Source organism: Amblyomma mixtum, chromosome 1, assembly GCF_055824585.1.
Source record: "Amblyomma mixtum isolate Tamu chromosome 1, ASM5582458v1, whole genome shotgun sequence".
Taxonomy (NCBI): Eukaryota; Metazoa; Arthropoda; class Arachnida; order Ixodida; family Ixodidae; genus Amblyomma; species Amblyomma mixtum.
The window spans coordinates 27,872,233-27,887,924 of NC_143012.1; the positions used below are offsets into that span (position 1 = coordinate 27,872,233).

The window sequence follows — 15,692 nt, forward strand, 5'->3', positions numbered from 1 at the left end:
GGCCAGTAGCTGCCAGATAGTCTGTCCTTTTCTTTTTGCGGCCGGCATTGTTCCTGGTGTACACGAAGTGCAGTAGGGCTTTGTAGAGTGGAATAATGGAACGGAACGGAAAGTTTAAACAATTAGAATTGTCCCCAACAGAGCTGGATAGTGGGACATTGCAACTGTTCCCAAATGATTTGTAATTTTTGAACTTAGTAACAGGTTTCCAACGAAAAGAAAATGCTTGAATGGCAGCCCGTCGTGCCTCGCCCCAGAAGCTCTTGCTGCTGTCCGTTACCAGGAATTCGGAGCAGCGCCCTGATTTTACCGCTAAACATAGCGGCCTACAACGCGTCAATGGTAGCCATTCAGTCATCCTTACGTCACGGATGACGTCAACTTGCCATTTTTGTACGTTCAGAGCCATGTACTACGTGGCGGCAGCGAAGGGAACTAGAAGCCCCGAATTCCTGGTAATGCGTCACGCTGTGTATAAGAAGCAGCTGAGTGAGGATCTTTCGTGCGGTTTTAACGTGATAGTTATAAGGGACCCGTGCCAAAAAAATAGCTGGCGTCTTCGCCGTCCTTGCTGGCCATCAGCGAAAAGAACAGTCCCCAGAGAAGCTGCTTAGGTGGAAAGGTGGGCCACATAGGTCACCTGACCTAGTGGCGTCATCACAGCCTGCCCACGAGACTGTAAGCAAATTGCCCATCGTGTCAGGTGGCAGTAATTGAGCTACTGATCGGTCGCGTGAGGTTGCTAGGGAACAGCAACGAGGGTTTCACAAGCCCCACCGGTGACTGTGTTTGAAACAGCCACCGGCCGGGGCAGTGGCGCATCGCTTAACCGCTGCTTCACTGCGCCAGGAGTCTGGACTCCCAGGAATCTATTAATGTAACGTAAGGAATGACCAATTCCGTATATATGAGCATTAACCCATCAATGGTATGGCGTCATACCCTTAAGGCGGTGCTTGTGTCCACTTCAGTTTTTTTTCGTTTTCAAGTGAAGGCTGCAGCGGCCTAAAGGAAGGTCTTCATACATACCGACAATGGAATTAACGAAACAACTACCATATCCACTCAACAGCAACAAAATCGTAATCTGCTAGCGCTGTGAAGCAGATAATATTGTAGCGTGCAACGCCAAAAAGATCACCCGCGCAGAGACGAAAAACCTGCGGCCGTCCCCTAGTGGTTCGAGCGCGCGCGAGAGAGCCAACTAACTTCTTCCTCTTCTAGCGCATGCGCTACTTCTGTCTCTTCTTCGAATGCATGTATCACTGCCCCCCTCTTCTGCAGCATCGACACGATGCGGCTGGGAGTGAAAAGTCAGCGAAAGGGTAGAACACAGCTGCAGTGGACCGCAGTTCAGTCAGGTAGCCGGTCGTGGTAAGGCTTCATGCGAACAACGTGTACGACTTCAGTTCGGTGCGACCGGCGCGATGAACAAGCTGTCGGGGCGGGAGCAACTGCATAAGTCACATCACTGATGCGGCGCACTACTTCGTAAGGGCCGAAGTATCGGCGCAGCAGCTTTTCAGAGAGCCCGCGGCGACGAACAGGTATCCAAATCCACACAAGGTCGCCGGGAGCATAACTGACGAAACGGCGTCCACAGTTGTACTTAGTGGCGTCAGCCTCCTGTTGACGGTGGATGCGCAGGCGGGCCAGTTGACGCGCTTCCTCAGCACGCTGAACGAAGGTATCTACGTCGATGTCAGCGTCAGAGTCGCAGTAAGGGTCGACGGGCAACATAGCATCCAACGGAGTGGTCACCTGGCGACCGAAGACAAGCTGAAAGGGGGTCAGTCGGGTTGTTTCCTGCAGGGCGGTGTTGTACGCAAACGTTACGTACGGCAGAATGGCGTCCCAAGTTCGATGCTCGACGTCAACGTACATTGATAGCATGTCGGCTAGTGTGCGGTTGAGTCGCTCTACCAACCCGTTTGTCTGCGGGTGATACGCCGTAGCACGTCGGTGGCTCGTGTGCGTCAGAGTCATCAAGGACTGGGTTAAGCGGGCAGTGAAAGCAGTTCCCCGGTCAGTAACAACAACGGCGGGTGCTCCATGACGCAAGAGAATGTTGTGGACGAAGAACTGCGCCACTTCAGCAGCAGTGCCTTTGGCAAGAGACGTGGTCTCAGCGTACCGTGTGAGGTAGTCAGTCGCAACGACTATCCAACGCTTTCCAGACGAAGACTTCGGAAATGGGCCAAGGAGGTCCATGCCCACTTGATGGAAAGGGGTCTTCGGTGGATCGACGGGGTGAAGAAATCCGGCCGGTTTCAATGGAGGAGTCTTCCGACGTTGGCATTCACGGCATGTTTTGACGTAGGCCCGCACCGATGGGAGTAACCTGGGCCAATAATACTTTTGTCTAATCCGCGCGAGTGTACGGCTGACTCCAAGGTGGCCGGCGGATGGTGCATCATGACAGGCACTCAAGATCTCAGACCGCAGCTGTGATGGTACGACAAGTAGGAACACTTCTTCGCTGTTGGCAAAGTTGCGCTTGTAGAGCACACCAGACCGTAAAGTGAAGGTGTGAAGCCCTCGAAGAAAAACACGCGGAATGGGAGCTTCACTGCCTTCGAGGTAATCGATGAGCGGCGCCAACTCCGTGTCCGCCCTCTGAAGCTGCGCCATTTGGGTGGTACTAACAGAGCCCAGGAAAGGAAAATCATCGGTGGTTTCTTCGGTATTGATTGGGATAGGCGCGCGCGACAGACAATCCGCATCCTGATGCTTGCGGCCAGACTTGTAAACTACTGTTAAGTCGTATTCTTGCAAGCGTAAGCTCCATCTAGCCAAGCGTCCTGAGGGGTCTTTGAGGCTCGCCAGCCAGCATAAGGAGTGGTGGTCGCTTACCACACGGAAGGGTCGTCCGTAGAGGTACGGTCGGAACTTGCAGATGGCCCATATCACTGCAAGACATTCTTTCTCCGTCGTAGAATAATTGGTCTCGGAGCGCGTGAGTGTCCGGCTAGCATAACTGATGACCCGTTCTGCACCGTCTTGCCACTGGATCAGTACTGCACCAAGGCCAACATTGCTGGCGTCAGTGTGGATGTCCGTGGCAGCATGCTCGTCGAAATGGCCGAGTATCGGAGTGCTTTGCAGACGGCTGCGAAGCTCGACAAATGCAGCCTCTTCGTCGGTCCCCCAGAGGAAGGGCGTGTCGTCACGGGTCAGTGCGTTCAGCGGTTCCGCGATTTTCGAGAAATCTTGAATAAAACGCCTATAATAGGAGCACAGGCCTAAAAACCGGCGAACGGCCTTCTTGTCAGTTGGGCGTGGAAAACCTGAGACGGCAGCAGTCTTGTCAGGGTCCAGGCGAACACCTTGTGCGCTGACAACGTGACCAAGAAAGCGAAGTTCCTCAAAGCCAAAATGGCATTTCTCGGCTTTGATGGTGAGTTGCGCGGATTTGAGCGCTTGTAGCACAATGCGCAACCGCTCCAAGTGTTGGTCAAAGGTGGGCGAAAATATAACGACATCGTCCAGGTACACCAGGCAGGACTGCCATTTCAAGCCGGAGAGGACAGTGTCCATCGTGCGTTGGAAAGTGGCCGGTGCTGAGCACAGACCAAATGGGAGCACTTTAAACTCATAGAGGCCGTCAGGCGTCACGAAAGCCGTCTTCTCCCGGTCTCTCTCGTCCACTTCGATTTGCCAGTACCCGCTTTTAAGATCCAATGACGAGAAGTACCTGGCGTTCCGCAATCGGTCGAGCGCGTCATCTATCCTGGGCAGCGGGTAAACGTCCTTTTTGGTCACGCTGTTAAGTTTCCTGTAGTCCACGCAGAAACGCAGAGTATTGTCCTTCTTTTTGACAAGAACCACAGGCGATGCCCACGGACTGGTGGACGGCTGAATGACATCGTCTGCAAGCATCTCGGCAACCTGATTCTGAATGGCTTCTCTCTCCACCGGGGAAACACGATATGGGCGCTGGCAGATGGGTCGCGTAGTCTCGTCAGTGATGATACGATGCTTGGCGAGTGGAGTTCGGCCGACCTTCGAGCACGTAGCGAAACAGTCCGCAAATTCTGCCAAGAGGGCCGACAGAAGATCCCTCTGAACCGACGGCAAGGCAGGATTTATTCTGACTGACTGAAGAACGTGATGTGGGCCAGCATACTCCGGAGAGGGTCCTCCCACGGTGCACAAACCTGGAACCTCAGCAACGTCGTGGAGGAAGGCAATAGCCATGCCTTTGGCCAGGTGCTGATATTCGTTGGCAAAGTTAGTCAGGAGGACGTGGGTGCGGCCGTCACGTAGTTGGACGAGACCTCTTGCAACGGCAAGTCCCCGCTTAAGCAGCAGAGGAATATGGCTGTCCGCTAGGCCCTCGTAGTCATGAAAGAGGTCGTTCCGCACGAGCACCAGAACACTGCACCGCGGCGGCACCGTGACGTCGTTCTCGACAATGCGCAGAGCGTTGCTGCAGGGATCGCAGGAGTCAAAACGCGCCACGGCCTGTTTGGTCGATAACGTGACACATGCCTCCTGAAAGTCAATCACAGCGCCGTTCGACTGCAGGAAGTCGATCCCCAGAATCAAGTCTCTGGAACACTCGGGGAGTACGACAAATTCACCGACGTACGTAAAACCACTAATCCCAACTCTAGCCGTGCACTTGCCCACAGGGGAAATTAGGTGGCCACCAGCGGTGCGAATGGGGGTCCCCGTCCACGGTGTCAGAACCTTCTTAAGTTCTCCAGCGAAGGCACGGCTCATAACAGAGTAATCAGCACCGGTATCGAGCAGCGCGGTAATGTCAGTGCCATCAATTGTCACACGCAAATCGGATGCAGCGTATCTGATACTGTCGCTGCCTCTCTCTGTCCGGGTATCGTCGGCTCGAGAGTTCCGCGATGGAGGATCTTGACACGTCCCGACGTCAGCGGCCTTGCCTCCAGAGGTCGCTGGTGTTAGTTTTCCCGACGCGGACTCGGCGAGCGACGGCCAGCAGAGCTACTCTGGCGGCCAGGGCTGGAAGAGCGATAACGGAGAGGCGAAGGGGAACGGGACTCGCGCCTTCCAGAGTAGGCAGGGTTCTGGCGTGCCCAGAGATGCTGTGCAATCTCATGCGGTCGTTCGCCGTTCTGAGGGCAGGGTGCGTCGGGATGGAAACCGCGAAGGCCCACTTGGCGGTACGGACAGGCGCGGTAGAGGTGACCAGGCTCCCCACAGTGGTAGCAGAGAGGCCTGCGGTCCGGTGTACGCCACAAATCCGACTTGCGAGGGCGTGGCCCAGCTGTAGCAGATGCGGTTGCAGAATACGTGGCGATGTTACTCACGGAGGTCGACGGGGTCACACCGTAGCCGGGCACGCTTGCGTGACATGTGCCGATGTTGCTCACGCCAGCGTTGGGGTAATGGGACCGTAGCCTGTCGTGCGACGTACAACAGATGCGTACGTGGGTCGGTCATCGAACCGGGATGGCGCTTCGGGGACAGGAGGTGCCTGCGCAGCCTGTCGCACCTCGTCCCTGACAACTTCGGACAGCGCTGCCAGCGGCGCAGGTGCAACCTGAGGCAGATGGATCCGTTGCAGTTCCTCCCGGACAACGGAGCGAATTAGTTCACGCAAGGTGTCTGCACTGCCGCCGAGACACGACGAAAAGACTTCGGGCACCATGCAGTTGATGTCCCGGTTGTACTGGCGGGCCCGTTGTTGCAGCGTCGTCTCCATCGTGGTCGCCTCGGTTAGAAATTCCGCCACCGTGCGGGGTGGGCTGCGCACGAGGCCCGCGAACAGCTCCTGCTTAACCCCACGCATGAGATGGCGCAGCTTCTTCTCCTCTGTCATGTTGGGGTCGGCGCGCTTGAAAAGACGGGCCATGTCTTCGGTGTACATGCGCACGCTTTCGTTCGTGCGCTGATTTCGGGAGTGCAGCGCAGCTTCGGCCTTCTCCCGGCGGTCAGCGTTGGGGAACGTAACCAGGAGACTCCGGCAAAACGTCTCCCAGGTGGGAAGTGTAGCCTCGTGGTTTTCAAACCACGTCCGAGCAGACTCTTCCAGGGCAAAGTAGACGTTATTCAGCTTGCGCTCGTCGCACCAGCCGTTGTAGCGTGCGACCCGCTCGAACGTCTCCAGCCAGTCCTCAGCGTCTTCGAACACGTCACCGTGAAAAGATGGCGGTGTTCGCGGTGGGTGGCAAAGGATCGGCGCCAGGGGCCTGGTGTCAGCGGCCATGGCAGTTGGACTCGACGGTAGAGGCTGGATCGGCGGCTGGGTCCTGGTGTCAGTGGCCATGTCAGTTGGACTCGGCGGTCGAGGCTGCGTCGTCCTTGTTGGCGGGGGAAGGGGCCCAAATTCAGGCGACTCTCCGCGGAGACGGCGGCTGGGTCGCTGGTGAACCGGTGTGAGGTCCGTAGTGACGCTGTACGGAGTTTGCAGGTCGGGAAGCGTACCCAGCACCTCCACCAAACTGTAGCGTGCAACGCCAAAAAGATCACCCGCGCAGAGACGAAAAACCTGCGGCCGTCCCCTAGTGGTTCGAGCGCGCGCGAGAGAGCCAACTAACTTCTTCCTGTTCTAGCGCATGCGCTACTTCTGTCTCTTCTTCGAATGCATGTATCAATATTAATGAGCGTAAGCGGCTAATAGTGAGGTGTGATGATAACCATTTACTCGTCTTCTCAGCACATTCTTATGATGACCTTATGTACATACTGTTGGGGCAAATTGGCCGGGAGGGCAGGGTTAGTTGGAGGTCATAGGAGGAGGCCTTATTCTTTCGGTGTATTTCATCTGACTGATGATGATGACGATGAGGTCCGCATTTCTCGTTCTCGTCACATACCACAGATCTCGGAGAAGTTCACGCAGCTTAGAGACACTCTGCGCAACAAGGCGTACGGCCGACATGTGCTGCCGATGTACTTCGCCGTCGACTGCTGCCTGGATCCGTCGACAGGAACCACGGATCCAGGAGGCGGCGACTACTGCGGCGGTGACCCCGAGGAGGCTCTGGAGGCGCTCCGACGCAAGGTGGAGCACGTGGCGGCGCGCATGGACAGCGTTGGCCACGAGGTGCCGCTGCGGTGGCTCGCCTTCGAGAGGGCGCTCGCCAGGCTTCTGGATAACGGCGTCTACTTCGCCAGCCTGTACCAGGTGAGGACCCGAGAGCTAGGACTGTAGAAGGCTTTACACCTAAGACTGCCAGAAAATAAAAAAAATGGCAGTGGTTTAGCTCGGCTATGCCAGGATATACGTAGCGAAAGCTCGCGGCGGCATATTCACGGCGTTTAGCCAGTCGTTCGGCGCGCTGTTCCTCTGTTTCCTGGGCGATTCGTTTCCTCTTCATCTCGTTCCGATGTCGATTCCAGGCCTCCTTCTGCTTAGCAGACTTCCGTTCATACTGCCGCCTCAACTGGGGCTGCATTTCAATCCTCCGACATGTTATCAGGCATGCGACACAGCTGGCGAAGCGAGCGGAGGCAAGCGCAACGACGAGGCAAGCGGTGTGACGTCATACCAAATGGCGGCTCCGCGGCGAGGCGCGCGGTGTGACGTCATGCTAGATGGCGCGGCGAGCGCGCGGCGTCCGCCAGCTGCGGCGGTTGCTAGGCGACGGCTCAAGGTCGGTCTCTGTGCCTCCTCGGAGCACCGCCACAGCGAAATCGCAAGTTCGTGGTCATTGTAGTTTTGGCTACAAGAGAAGTAATATTCGTGTCAGTTTTCAGAATTTCTAAAATGCCATCCTCGTCGTCGCTGTAGCGCAAGCAGTCTTGGTGTTGCACAAGGCAGAAAGCGGAACTGCGCGGCCAGAAAGAGCGCTAGCCACGCCGCGCGCGTCACACATCGGCGCGCCTGCTACGTGCTCTGGGGAATAAAGGGAGAAAAGTTAGGGAAGAGAGAAACTGTGATCGGCATATCGAGTACCTGATGCTCATTTCAAGGGGGGTCTTCGACCCGGTTATCCATCCCCCTCCCACTTCTCTCAGTTTTTGCACTGCTCCACTTGTTTCTCCTACGTGCAAGGGCCGGCTGGCCCATCTGCATGATGTCTTTCTCTGGTTGACCCTCATCTGCATGATGGCTTTCTCGGGTGCGTTCATTGTGGTGTCTCTCCGACTGCGTACCTGTGCAGCTGGAAGAGATCGGACGTCAGGAGGGCATCGAGAGCGAGGAAGGCTTCCACTCAGTGGTGCACTTTCTGCACCAGCAGGGAAAGCTGGTGTGCTTCGGATGCCAGCACCGGGGCACCGGTGTCGGTGCCCTGGACAGCCGATGGGACGGCATCGTCATACTCAGGCCGCAGTGGTTCCTAGACGCCCTCTACAAACTCATAGGCTTGGCGCCTCAGGTGAGTATACATGCGCAAGAACTCCCCGATTAGGCTTAATGCATCGCCTACACTCTCAGAAAAAAACCGGCCCAGAGGGGAGTAAAGACAACTTTAGTCCTAAAAAGGGCTCTTTAGTCCCTAAATTTGCACACGACACACTCCTTGCCAAAAATGCGCGCCGTGCGCAAACTCAACGGACTAACTGCCGAGAAAGAGACTAACGGGAGGCGAATCGCAGCACAGCAGCACGCGAAAATTGCGCGAGAAGACCCTGACTGCAATAGTACTCGATTTTTGAAGCGCATGCATGGATGTCGTCTAAGGCCAGTGAGGGCACTGCCGCTGCCTGTGACGAGGCGGATACCCTTTTCCGTGAGAAATAGGCTTCGTGCCACCGAAACGGCTGGCAGCTGTGCAAGTGCATAAACAATTACTACGAACTTCAATACGTGTCAAATGTGAGTTGTAAAAGTTAGGGTTGAGCAAGTACACGTAGTTTCATACCGTTGCCGTTGTTTACGAGCTTATGTGATGCTGTGTAAGTATCGGCGACACTTAGCAGTCAATTCCCTGTCACCGCTCTCCGCCGGTAACAAAAACGAAGTGAACCATCGCCTTCTACCTTTGTTTTCAACAGGCTGTAATGTGCAGCTGCACATTACAGCCTTATACGCAAAAAAAAACGAAAAGAAAACCACTGTTGTGGTTGTGAAGTACCGGCCGTAATGTATACACAGTTCAGCACTTCTTTTTTGGCCAAAACGTGATTTAGACCGTTGTGCGTGCGCATTAAGCTTACCGCAGGTTTTTTCAAAAGCATATGACACCAAAACCACCCCACTGTGATAACAATTTGAGCGGTACAGACAGACCGTGTGTGTGTGTCGCATACAAGGCTTTTATTTTCTACCGTGGACTGTCCTCTGTGGTGGCGTAGTCATATCCGCGCTCGGCTCATAATCCAAAGGTTGTCGGTTCGAATCCTGTTGTTTGCATGTATGTTTATTTCTGTTTCCTTTATCGTTGTTATATGTGTGAAGTTCTGTCGGAAACTATCCCGCTATAAATTACGCTGGAAATCACGCGTCGTTTGCATTTTTTCATTAAATGTCTGCTCCCGGGGACTAACGGTTGCAGCCTTTCGAAGGGGACCAACAGTTACACCCTTTGCAGTTAGTCCCGAAAAGGACGATTGCCAGTGGCAGGTCAGTTAGTCCCCAAAAAGACTAACCTCTCGCCCCCTATTCGCCCCTTTTTTCTAAGAGTGTAGATCTTAGTGCCGCTGTCTTTGCTGATGTGACCGCGCAATCGTATCTTATCAACCAACAGGAACATGTTAAGTGAACGAATGGAAGCTTGGGCGAGTTGGTGACGGTTATCTTGCCACATAGCACTAAACAGAAGCGGACACAGGGAGCGCCAGTCCTGTTTGTCTCCCTGTGCCCGTGTCTGTTTAGCTCTATGTGGCAAGTTAAGTGAAGGAGTGTTTGAAGCTTTTCGTGAAATAGTAGGTCTGCTCATTGGTTGCTGCGTGTATTTAAATAAACGCAGTGGAAAAACATAACGAAAAAAAAATCTGTAGTCACAACAGAATTTCTGTAATGATTGTGACCAAAAGCTTGTAGTGACAGCAGACGTTTCTGTAGTGACAACAAAATTCTGCGTAGTATAGCACAGAAAAGTACAACAAACTACAGAAAAGAACTACACAAAAGCTAGAGTATTACAGAAAAATACTACAAAACAACAGAAAATTCATTTTGTCGTATTTCTGACAAGGTTCTGTCGTTTTTTTTTTCGAATTGGTTCGTTTAATAGAGGGGAATTGTTAACGGCTAGAACCTCGACCTCTCGTGTGTTGGGACGTTAGGTCGCGGCCTACCCGACTACGGTTACCTCGTCAAAATATTTTCGTTTCGCACTTATTTATATGGGAGGAAATCAGTCGTGTGCTGGCCCTGTCAAGCTACCGCGTGAAACATCGTTACATGTTTCTATACCGTGAAATAAGGCGTGTGAGCGCGGTGTTATAACGTCTGCGAGTAAAGCGCTGAAGGGCAGTCAGGCCGAAATCGGAGAATAACAGCACTCTCTCGTCGTTATCTTGGCTGCCTGTACAGAAGCAGACTTGCTGGGAAGACGTCCCCAAGGGGAGGAGAGAGCCGGCCAGCTACCGGATCAGCTACAAGCAGCTGAGGGCGCTGTGGAGCAACGCCACAGACCAGCTGGAGACCCTCGTGGCTGTACTCAGCTCTCTAGACGTGCTCGTGGCCCACTACGAACGACTGCCCTCGGTGAGCGCCTGCAGTAACGATCCAACTGTTTACACGGTTTGTGCGGCACCTTAAGACATGTGCACACAAATAGCTGCCTTGTCTAGAACGCTCGGGCGGTGCACTTCCTTGCAAACAAATCCAGATTTTGTGGCAGCCTCTAGGGTCCAGCTGCAACGCTTGCCCGGAAGTAGCGCCAGATAAGCCTCGTAAACAAAGCAGGCACGAAAACTTTGCCCTGTAATGAGGGGCCGCTCTCTAACTTCGGTTTTTGTTACCAAGTGCGCACTGCTCAAGCGCTCTAGACAAGGCTGCTCACCACTGTACTATCTGCGCACGTGTCATTTTCGTTTGTACTGTGTAGAGGAAGAAGGAATGAAGAAGAAATATTTTTTCGTAGAAGACAGGTATTACATAAACAGAAGGTGGTCCCAGAGCTCAATGCAGTAACGAGACCACCTAGAACTATGTATAAACTTTTGCACACTAGTACTGGAAGAACAGCAAACGCAGCCAAAAGGCTACAAAACCAGTGGATACATTACGGCAAATAAAGAAAAACAACGTGAAAATTAGTAAAAGAAAAGTGCTGAATCTGTTCTTATGGAAACAAGGTTTGATGCGATTAAATTAGTAATCATCTGCGGCCGACCCCAGTGGCCGGCTAAAATGCGCTGACGTTCGTCTATTCAGTTATTTAAACGCATATTCATGGGGAACGCGCATACAAACAGTCAGATGTCGAAGGTAACGCGTGCTGACTTTCAGCCTCTCTACAATTATTTGAACAGTGGAGTCGCTCTTAATGAGATATGCCCTAGCACAATGAATATGTGTTGGGATCCGAGTACCATAATGTGCATTGTTTGCAAAGCTGTGTTTCGTCCCGTTACTAACAGACATGGACAGGACGGGTGCCTTGTAAATTTTCGCATTTCATGTCACGTACGCCATGATGGGACACAGAACATAATTTCCGCAGCTCAGGCCAAAGCATGTGGATGTATGCGAATTAGGAAAAAACATTCACTGGGACACTTATTTCCATTACGTGTTGACAGTGTGATAGCATTAGCAGCTGTTTATGCCTTTGCCGGAAGCGACGCCATTTCCGGTCTGGTGACGGCACTTCCATCCAACCGTGAGAATGCTCCAGTCTCGTGACGTCACATCCCTCTATTCAATGGGCGAATCTTATGACCGACGAGGCAATCAAACGCGCATGCTTTTGCCGCACGTCTGGTCTCAACCATGCACGGCGGTCATTGTGACGTCGGTGCAACCTATAAATAATTAAACCGAATATTTGTGACATCTTTTCCTCTTATAAGCGGCTCTTGTGGCGTTATACATATAGCCGATAAGCTAGCGTTATAATCTTTAAAATAGAAAAGTTGTTCGCTTGCATACGACTGTTCATTCGCGAAATACTTCGCCTCCTTGCTGGGAAGCGAGTAATGCATTTAATCTATGCGTCGAAAGAGCTCGCATGATGTGGGAACATATCGTGACTGATCTCCCCTTCGGGCCCATTTTGATTTTATTATCACCGTTGCTGACGTGATAGCATGGCAGTTGAAAGCTTCCAACTCAATGAGTATCTTTCTGTTGTCTAGAAACGTGTAGAATGCTCCGGAATGGCCAGTGTTTGGCGTACTGAAGTTAAGCCTATACAACTGCGCTTTCCAGGAGTTGTCTCTAACCGACGATGACGAAGCCTTCTGCGTGGTGCCTTGGCTGGCGACGTCGCTACAGACGCGATCCATGGCCTTGGGCAATTCACCAAGCAGCGATGCCCTCGTGTTCTTTATCGACTTCGCGGGTTTACTTCCAGGTAAGCGGCTCTGACGGAACCATCTGTCGAAAACCAGTTAATCCACGCCGAAAATGGTGGCTTGTCAACTTGTATGCTGGAACCAGAACAAATGTCTGAGATTGTGGTCAAATTTAACGGCTTTGAGCGTACTGTTACCGGAAAGTCTGGACTGAGTCCGCCCCAACTGCACGTTCAAGGCATTCTCGATACGGGGCAGTTCGAGTGGGTGGTGTGGGAGGTTTCTACTAGTCCAGTGCATCTTCTTACTTTTATTGTTAAAAAAAAAGAAGCTAATGTGCTTTTCTTGCATAAAAGTTTGTTTCAGCGGTGGGGAACGGTCGCTCAGGCTTCCCCTTGGTCCTGGTGCACTAACTATAGTCGGATTACCATTGGCATTGACATTGGTTTCTGGGGCCTTTGTCAAGTTGTTCGTACAGCTTTTAGCCCAGACGAACATCCAGTTGGTGGAAAATATATTGGATATGATTTGATTGCCATTGGTAATAGGGAAATGACGCCACCAGACCGGAAGTTACAATGGCATGCCTTTACCAGAAGGAGTGTCACTTCCGATTAACAGCCGCTAATGCTATCGTATTGCAACTTCCGGTCTGGACACCGCTTCCTGTAAAGGCATTAACAGCTGCTGACGCTATCGCATTTTCAACACTCAGTGGCATTAAAGGGCACATAATGTAAGTAGGCATCCCTGTAAATGTTTTTCCAGTGGGCTTCTTTACGCGCCTGGTGGTTCGGCTTCTGCGCTGGTGCGACTGGCGCGAAGCTTCCTTCATCACCGGCTTCGCGACCATTCCACTGGACCGGGACAACGACCTGCTGCTCAAGCTTCACCAGACGTCGCCCAGTCAGAACCGGGGAAGGATTCAGGTAGATCGGACAAAGCAACCGTTTTCCCGTGTGTCTCCCGTGTGCGAATATACAAATTTTTCGCGTCTCACTTTTGTTGAACCACATTGGAAGGCACAGACGCATCGTGCCACAGGCTTTGCTCCTCTTCCTTGCCATTTCAGGTCGTCATACAAAGAACAAACACTATGGAGAACTGGATGGGCGGAATACCACAGCCCAGCATTTGCGAAAAGGCAAGTTGCACGTATCCCGCGCAGACTGCTTTGATATCGTTCTTTGGTAACTACAACAGAAGCCAACAGCCACAGAAACCAAGGGGCACAGGGGATTTTTTTTATTTATTTATTTAGTTTGTGGTGTTGATCAGTTTAGAATATTACTGAACATGTTATCGCTTAATGCTAATTGATTAGAAAAGCAGAAGAAAAAACAACCACATGCCGCCGGTGGGATCCGAACCCACGACCTCCGAATTACGCGTCCGGTGCTCTACCTCTGAGCTACGGCGACGGCTGTCAAATCTTCTGCTTTCGGGGGTATTTATGTTTACAAGTAACCTAACCTTGACAGTGTTCATCAGCGCCACCCACGTTCATAGGCGGCGGACGTGGAACGTCCTGAGTTACCGCAGGTGTGACGTAGAACGTCATCGAACGAAGAGGATGGAAGCTGCGTGAGAACCCTCTTATGCTTCCTATGGCGTCAAGGCTGCCAGAACCGAGACCCTCGCTAAGCAATTAAGCAAACAAGGGAAGGGGAATGAGGGGCTCGTTATAAATACGACAGAAGCCAACAGCCACAGAAACCAAGGGGCACAGGGGATTTTTTTTTATTTATTTATTTAATTTGTGGTGTTGATCAATTTAGAATATTACTGAACATTTCATCGCTTAATGCTAATTGATTAGAAAAGCAGAAGAAAAAACAACCACGTGCCGCCGGTGGGATCCGAACCCACGACCTCCGAATTACGCGTCCGGTGCTCTACCTCTGAGCTGCGGCGACGGCTGTCAAATCTTCAGCTTTCGGGGGTATTTATGTTTACAAGTAAGTTGGATACAACTCAAGAAAGAAGCAGCGAATGCCCTTCAAAAGAGGCCTTCCAGACAATGGCGTCGACCGACCCTTATGAAGTCATGCTTAATACCCTTGTATCTGCTATGGTGACAATGCAGGAGCTTGCAGGTGCAAACGGATTATCCATGGATAAAGCGGATTAACCATGGTGTCATAACAGTGGGTCCAACCCACTGACTGGAGGGCCTCCATTAAGGAGCATTCGCTGCTGCGTTATTGAGTTGCATCTGACTGCAGTGTATTGGGATGTGGCGCAATCTAAAATAAGACTCTGAGCGGACTTGAAAGCTTAAAGAATGAAACACGGACGAAGCATGACGAGGGTCGTGCACATTTACGGACAGGAATGGAATGTTGACTGAAGCAGCCACAGAGGCTTCCAGTTAAACTTAATTCAGGTATGAAATATCGGCCCGAACATGCGTTGGACTCTGATGCGCGCCATAATGGTTCATTTTCGTACAAGCGCTCTGCGGTATTTGCTTTTGCTTAACCTCGCTTCAATAGAGATAATCTTAGCAGATCGTCTTGGGGTCGCTTTGAACGCGCCGCGGGCCGGCCTTCGTCTTTCAGTGGCTTTTGAACATGCCGGCCACTATACTGAAGAAAGGCCCTTTCATACTGGCCAAGAGCAAGCTTTTGCATAGGTATACGATGCACAACAAGCAACAGTGAACGCTGGAGCCTTCAGCGAGGATGCGCACCTGCCTGCCTTGGAAATGCCCTGCTTTCAACATACGTCTCGTCGTGACTGTGCTCCGTCAACGCCCTTTTCAAAAGCTCACTTGGCATTCGGTAACCTTCAATGGGCTTTTTATTGAGCTCCGATTGAGATCCCCTCGTCAGCCCAATGTGCGCTTTAAACTGCGCATAACAATTGCAAGTTGGCAGGTGTGTTTGTAAGAGCCCTCCAGGAGCGCCTCTGGGGTTGGGCGGATATGTAGTGTAAAACGCTGTTTACTGTAATAACGTACATTATTTATTTATTTATTTGTGACGCTGAGTGTGCCGCGCGGCATAGGAAGTGGTGTTAGTCACGAAAGGTGGAATAAGTTACAGAAATGCATGAAGCCCGGTTGCGTGTAAAAAGTCACATAAGCTTCGGGCGTAAATGTTTTTAGCTACCCACACGTTCAAACTAGAGTCATTGTTTGCAGACAGTCCTGCCTCTTGAAGAACTCGAGCGCGCACCAGTGAAGTTCCGGGACATGTCCACAGTAGGTGGTGGACATTGGTGTCGGAAGCGGGTGCCTCGCAGTGAGGGCATTTTTGCGGCGCAGGAATCTTGTCACTTTTCCACTGGTTGCGAACAGCAGGCGTAAGGGCCACTCCGACACAATAACGTACAGTCTTCGTCAAAAGTTTAGAGCC

The 15,692-nt window shown here is 52.1% G+C and overlaps 1 protein-coding gene across 2 annotated transcripts in view; it reads left to right on the top strand.

Annotated features, from left to right (window-relative positions):
• The window catches only part of LOC149365847 (uncharacterized), a 46,037-nt gene that overhangs the window by 18,231 nt on the left and 12,114 nt on the right, over positions 1–15,692 (top strand). For both annotated transcript variants that reach the window (XM_089546712.1, XM_089546717.1), the window contains exons 10-15: positions 6,803–7,108; positions 8,088–8,303; positions 10,406–10,579; positions 12,248–12,392; positions 13,102–13,262; positions 13,406–13,477. In XM_089546712.1, coding sequence (XP_089402838.1) covers positions 6,803–7,108; positions 8,088–8,303; positions 10,406–10,579; positions 12,248–12,392; positions 13,102–13,262; positions 13,406–13,477 — 1,074 coding nt within the window. The remainder of the gene's footprint in view (positions 1–6,802; positions 7,109–8,087; positions 8,304–10,405; positions 10,580–12,247; positions 12,393–13,101; positions 13,263–13,405; positions 13,478–15,692) is intronic.